Genomic DNA, 6,810 nt, shown 5'->3' with positions numbered 1-6,810 from the left:
AATGAGGTAAGAGGTATGAGATGACTGCTCCATCGCTGGGAAGACTGCGAAATGTAGCAATGACATGAATAAATATTTTGATTGGATGTAACTGGACACTTGTATGTGGTAAGACTGTATCCTTTTATTGTGTGTATCCTTTTATCAAGACACAGAACCTTAAAAATGTACATTTGAGTCAATGTGAGATAAAATGATCAAATTAAAGCATTTAGTTCTGAATTGACTTGCCTGCAGACATTTACTAAACATCAGAGCGACATTCTTTGTTCTAACCTCTTCATGTCTCTGGTCGGCATCGTGGATTTGTATCTGCTGCACTCAGATATAGCCTTTCTGAACTTCCCCTGAACTCCATCTCCTTGAGTTTCTCTTGCTCTTCTGAAGACTGCGTCATCCCCGTGTTCCTGCTTACCTGTCCGTAACGCTCTCCCAATGCCTCCTTTGATTCACAGCGACACGGAGAAAATGAAATCACTTCTGCTTCCCTGCAGTGCTAGAAGATTTGGCATGTTCCTCTTGTCATTTTGACATGGAGCACCCCAAAGACTCCTGAGAGCTCTCCAGGCCTGTATGTGTGTGTGTGTGTGTGTGTGTGTGTGTGTGTGTGTGTGTGTGTGTGTGTGTGTGTGTGTGTGTGTGTGTGTGTGAGTGATGAAAGTTATTCATGGGGGCCCTTGTGCATAGATTTTACATGTGTCTTAGTTCATAACACATGTTTTGTATCAGTCAGTGGCTAATGCAAAGGCTACATTTTCCATTCAAACTAAAGTCTCTGGTGTCAGATGAGCAATTGCTTACTTACTAGTAATGAACAAAAAGTAGCAGAATGCAGATTGAATAGAATCTAATTCACTGCAGATACCTTCAGTAACAAATCAAAGTGAAGCAATGAGCCTTGTTGAAATGATACCAGATGAACAGAGTGCATTGTCACCTAAATCCTTTTTCAATCACTTGAAAAGAGGTTTTTTTGTATGTGACAATTTCTGTGTGATTGATAATAACAATAAACAACAAATGAACTGAGAACATGGCCTGAAAACATCTGGCAATGTATCTGGCAAACATCTGGCGAAGTATTGCGAGTGGTAAAAAAATTAAAAACGTATTGGGTGATGCAGAGCCTCTCATTGCTGTGTGGAATATCCTGCAATAATAGACTGTGGAGATCCCCTACCTCAGAATGGCAAGAATGGTCTCTCTCAGTGAGAATACCCACTAAAGCTGAACACACCCAGTCGGCTGCACTGTGCTGTTGACTGGTTTGGCTTCAGCCTGCGCCGTCCATTGGTCAATGCCAGATGAACTCTTTTTCAAGGACCCCGTTGCCCTGATCAGTAATCTATTGTTTGTGATGGATTGAATTTTTAGCCTGAATTCTCACGTGACAACCCACCTCTTTCACACTGGAGTGGCTGATGTATTCAATATGATACAGCAAATCAACTCTCCCAGAAAACGTGAGGTCAGTCAGATTTACTTGCCGATTTAGGTCACATCACCACTGAGTGAAAAGTTTTGACCTGAACACAAAACACAAAGCAAAATCAGTGCAGTAATCATATACTTTTGTTAGGGGACTGACATCATGTACCCAGGTTTCAGAACAGAGAGTTGAACAGTCTAGACTACAAAAGATGTCCAGTGCAAGATGTTAAGTGCGTGCTTAAATATCTAGTCTTTCATTAGAGATCTTAGCCATCATTCGGTGAGACATTGAGAACGATGCTGATGACTGAAAAATGAGAAAAGTACATTCAAGAAGGAATGTACGTTACTGAAGATACAGCAGTTGAAGTGGTTTAGGTAGTGGCCTTTAGGAAGTGGCCTTAGGTAGCTGCTTGTCCTCTGTGTGTTTCATATCGATGAGAAAGGGAATAAGAAAGAGAGAAAAAGACAGGGGGAGAGAGAGGAAGAGACGGTAAAAGGGAGGGAGGGGATGGAGAGAGTGGGAAAGAGAGAGGAGAAGAGGAAAGGACAGTTAGAGAGAGGGGGAGACAGACAAGACAGACGGGTCAGGGTTTCCAGGTGGACCTGGGGATACCAAGCTTTGGTGATGTCATGTTGTTAAGAGTGCCAGTAGGTAGTCATCAAGTCTTAGAACAGAGGTTTAACTACAGATATTCAGCACCAAAATGATCATTACCACAATTAGTATCCATAACAATAGACAAACACCTAATAAAAAGTATAATAGTTGATTATTAGGAAACTGCAGCGATTTGTGTAATGTGAAAGGTCAAACACATCTTGTAAACCTGCTGCGATCCAGAGAAACACTAAAGCCAGGGCTTTTGGGCTCTACCTTAGGTGAATAAAATCATGTAGAAACACTAAACTCCAGGCTTTGGTGCTGTACATCCTGTGAATAAAATCACAAGGACATAGCCATTGTCTTTTGTGCTTAACACGGACAGCATCAAAGCACATCAGAGTTGAACTTCTTCAGTACTTCTCTTACTGTTCTGCTCTCTAGTACTTCTCCACTTCTCTGTGTCGATAGCAGTGCACAAATAGTATGGGGATGTGACTTCACTGAAGCAGCAGGGAATCGTTTCCACCAGCAGTTGGTATCTAACTCATGCCATCGGTTTCCCTTGTGAAGGAAGGAATAATTTATGTTGTGTCACTGTAGCGTACAATTTTTGTCATGGTTCCTTTGACTTGTGCCCTGTTTATCTGTACTAGTCCTCTGATAGTAACCCTAACCCTTATCTAAGATGAGAGAGCCTTCACCAGTGTAAAATGGAAGAATTTGCACCCTCTGGGAAATGACTCATAGCTTCTCATTAATATCCCCACTGTGCAGTTAGACATGATCTCAGAAGCACATCACATGCATAGATAACATATATTTCTGTATCTAATTGCTCGTGTATAATTTACACCATTTTTCTAGCCAAGGGACATGGATCATATCTTTTACTGAGCTACTCAGTAAGGACCTCCCACACATACTGCCTGTATTGTCTTCTGAATGTCCCCCATATGCTCGGGTCTGCGAGGGGCAGACTAAGGTGTTTGCCTGGTGTAGGACTCTCCATGTACGAAGCACAGATTTACCACTGAACCCAACACTTAATAAAGACCTTAATGCACAACCTCAGAAAGTAGGCCCTTTTTTAAGGGTCAATAATTCATGTCTAGGTGGCACAAATTTGAACAGTTTAAATAATGATGTGAGTGGTTTTAGCAACTTATACTCCTTCCGCTTGCTAGGGATTGTGGCTAAATGAAATGTTATTTCACACACACACACACACACACACACACACACACACACACACACACACACACACACACACACACGAGAGGAATGCATGTTTAATGTGGTGGAAAACTGAAAACCATGTAGATGTACTTAAGGATTTGGTGTCGAATGCTGAAATGCATTTGTGTGTAGAATGCTGGAGTTTAATTCTGTTGTTGAATACTGGTGCTGAATATTGAATACAGTCAGTTAAAAGATGTCTCTCCTCAACTGTTTTTAATCACTGGTGTTTTCAAAGAAGAACCTCAAGCTGATTTTAGTGAACCGTCCTTGGTAAACAAGAGTGCCACCGTTTGCAGTGACAAATGCTTCACTGTGTATTTAATGTGTGATGTTACCTCAACCTGGCAACACATCGTTGGTGTTGCGTGCACTAGGGGCACAAGCTTGGAACAACTGCACTGCAATGCAATGGCTCTAAACAAAGGAGTCTGTTTAAAATGTCATGGAATCAATTTTAAAAGTAAGCTATTTATACGTATACCTTTCAACGAGGACATTGATACAAGGTTTAAGTTCCTTTCGTCTGACAGTCGGTGTGACAAAAAATGAAAATGCTTTCAAAATTAATATATTTCATATTTTCATATGATAGAGACATTTTTAAAAAGTATTGTGGAGTATAGCTTCTGGAAATCTAATGCTCACGCCATCTACTCGCTCAGTGTAGCTGATACATCCATTCTCATATACTGCCATTACTTTTCCCCCGGCACAATTTCCTTGTGTTCTTTAATCCAGCAACGTTCATTTTCCTTCACCATACACCGATTAACAGGTAGTAGATCACACAAGAAACGTAAAAACACTAAGAAAAAAATGAACGTCGTGCGTAATGCAGTCGACGAAAAAAGTGTTTCACACTATGTACATGCATGCGTCCGTGCGTGTGTGTGTGTGTGTGTGTGTGTGTGTGTGTGTGAGAGAGAGAGAGAGAGAGAGAGAGAGAGAGAGAGAGAGAGAGGGAGACTATTCATGTTATCTTGTGTCTCCGAGTTTCAGAAAGCGCACGGCTGTCCGCCTGCATGGAGGTAAACGGTCGGTGGTAACGATGTAGGCTCACACTGAGATGCTGCGCTTCCTGAGCTTCGACTTGGAAAAGTGCGTCCTGATAAAGCGTCGGCTTTTCCTTTTACAGATGCATCGCTCAAATCAGGGTTACGGAGCTGCTTCATGTGTGCCCAAGGACATCATCTGTCAAGAAGAGTTGCTTTTAAAAGGCTCATCTCGTTTTCCCCTTGACTGAAGCGTTCCTATTGTACTTTAGGTAAGTACGACAACTATAGCGCGTTTTGGTGTGCACACAACGTTTCGATCTATCCCGTTAATTGTAGCATATACGCATCAATCCTACCACTTGTAGTTTACTGGCGGTTTTTATTGGGCATCTAATGTGATCGCGTAATAATAATAAAAAAAAGCTTACACTTTATTAAAAAGCCTTTCATTCCTGCGGACACTACTACAAAGCAGAATCCGATATTTGACATTAGTCGCAGGAATCTGAGATGTAGCTCTGTTTAGCTCCTGCAGCGGTCGTTCAGATTTTCCTTTGCCTAGTCGCAACAGATAACAGCTGGGCAGGAGCCTATGAACAGTGCATTTCCATTTTAATGCACATTGAACTAAGTCCCGCTCTGCGTCATGGCTCAACAGGTATCTACAGGTAGTCTACGCATCGACCGTATACTTTTCTGTGTGAAACTACAGATTTAACCATAAACACCGATCGCTTTCTGTGCACAATGTATTTTAGATTGATTGCTCAATGAAAGTCCGTGCAAAGAAAGTACAGCATAATTTGCTACTGTTCATGATGCACACGTCATTAGAAAGATACTACAGAGTATACTGGTGTCTGTAAATGCCACATATTTTATGTTATATATTGTATTATTGTATGGATTTCAATGATAAATTAGAATACATTTATGACAAGGTCACTGTATTCCCACTCTCATATGAAATCCAGTACACACTTGTTAGAAAGCAAACACAAACTGATCATTTTTCTATCTCTATAGCCACACATGCTATTTCTTTTTGTCCCCTTTTCAAAGCTAATGGCTGGTTTTAGACACGGCTTCATCTAAAGGGTGCACCCCTGTCCCCAGGACCCTGCTTTGGAGACAGAATGGCAACTGGAGTAGCAGCATGGCTTCCTTTTGCGCGGGCAGCTGCCATCGGCTGGATGCCAGTGGCGAACTGTCCCATGCCAGTTGCCCCCAGGGATCACAGCAAAAAGAAGGATGAGCTGATCATTCTGAATGTCAGCGGGCGCCGTTTTCAAACCTGGAGGACCACCCTAGACCGCTACCCCGACACCCTGCTTGGCAGCATGGAGAAGGAGTTTTTTTACAACGAGGAGACGAAGGAGTACTTCTTTGACCGTGATCCGGACGCCTTCCGTAGCGTCCTGAACTTTTACCGCACAGGCAAGCTTCACTACCCACGCTACGAGTGCATCTCAGCCTACGATGAGGAGCTGGCCTTCTTCGGTATCATCCCGGAGATCATCGGAGACTGTTGCTATGAAGAGTACAAAGATCGCAAGCGGGAGAATGCCGAGCGCCTCATGGATGACCAGGAGGAGAACAAAGACAGCAAGCTGCCCAACATGAACTTCCGCGAGACCATGTGGCGCGCCTTCGAGAACCCACATACCAGCACCATGGCGCTGGTGTTCTACTACGTCACGGGCTTCTTCATCGCCGTGTCCGTCATCACCAACGTGGTGGAAACAGTGCCTTGCGGCTCCACACCCAACCAGAAGGACATGCCATGCGGCGAGCGCTACACAGTGGCCTTCTTCTGCATGGACACGGCGTGTGTGATGATCTTCACCGTGGAGTACCTGCTCCGGCTGTTCGCCGCGCCCAGCCGCTACCGCTTCATGCGCTCGGTGATGAGCATCATTGACGTGGTGGCCATCCTGCCCTACTACATCGGCCTGGTCATGACGGACAACGAGGACGTGAGCGGCGCCTTCGTCACGCTGCGCGTCTTCCGCGTCTTCCGCATCTTCAAGTTCTCGCGCCACTCGCAGGGCCTGCGTATCCTGGGCTACACGTTGAAGAGCTGCGCCTCGGAGCTGGGCTTCCTCCTCTTCTCCCTGACCATGGCCATCATCATCTTCGCCACCGTCATGTTCTATGCTGAGAAAGGCTCCAGCTCAAGCAAGTTCACTAGCATTCCTGCCTCCTTCTGGTACACCATCGTTACAATGACCACGCTGGGGTAAGTACCGCTAGCAAATCCTCAACAAATTTACCTTCTGTTTACTAGTGGTGAATTTCAAACAATTAGGTTCTGCCTTTCCACCTATTTATGTGTGAAGATTTGATCAATTATTTAAAAACTAAATTTTTTAAATCATTTTTCCTGTTCTCCCAAGTAGTCTTTAGCTACTTCTTGATCTTCCCCCTATACTTTAACAACACCACCTCTCTGAGAAGTGAAGGCTTTCTCATTCAGTCCTCTGACATGTGTGAACCCACTGCGCTGTTTACGCCTGCACTGTCAGGTGACTGAATGCA

The 6,810-nt window shown here is 43.9% G+C and overlaps 1 protein-coding gene across 4 annotated transcripts in view; it reads left to right on the top strand.

The window, feature by feature from the left end:
• The first annotated feature begins 4,245 nt into the window (after window positions 1–4,245).
• Window positions 4,246–6,810, top strand: part of LOC113586127 (potassium voltage-gated channel subfamily D member 3-like) — a 62,891-nt gene continuing 60,326 nt past the window's right edge. For 3 of the 4 annotated variants that reach the window (XM_027024068.2, XM_027024061.2, XM_027024044.2), the window contains exons 1-2: window positions 4,246–4,541; window positions 5,335–6,511. In XM_027024068.2, coding sequence (XP_026879869.2) covers window positions 5,409–6,511 — 1,103 coding nt within the window. In that variant the 5' untranslated portion in view covers window positions 4,246–4,541; window positions 5,335–5,408. The remainder of the gene's footprint in view (window positions 4,542–5,334; window positions 6,512–6,810) is intronic. The other variant, XM_027024051.2, reaches the window with a different exon arrangement.

Source organism: Electrophorus electricus, chromosome 20, assembly GCF_013358815.1.
Source record: "Electrophorus electricus isolate fEleEle1 chromosome 20, fEleEle1.pri, whole genome shotgun sequence".
NCBI classification, from domain to species: Eukaryota; Metazoa; Chordata; class Actinopteri; order Gymnotiformes; family Gymnotidae; genus Electrophorus; species Electrophorus electricus.
Note: the sequence above shows the minus strand (reverse complement) of the source record. Positions and strands in the feature narration are given on the sequence as shown.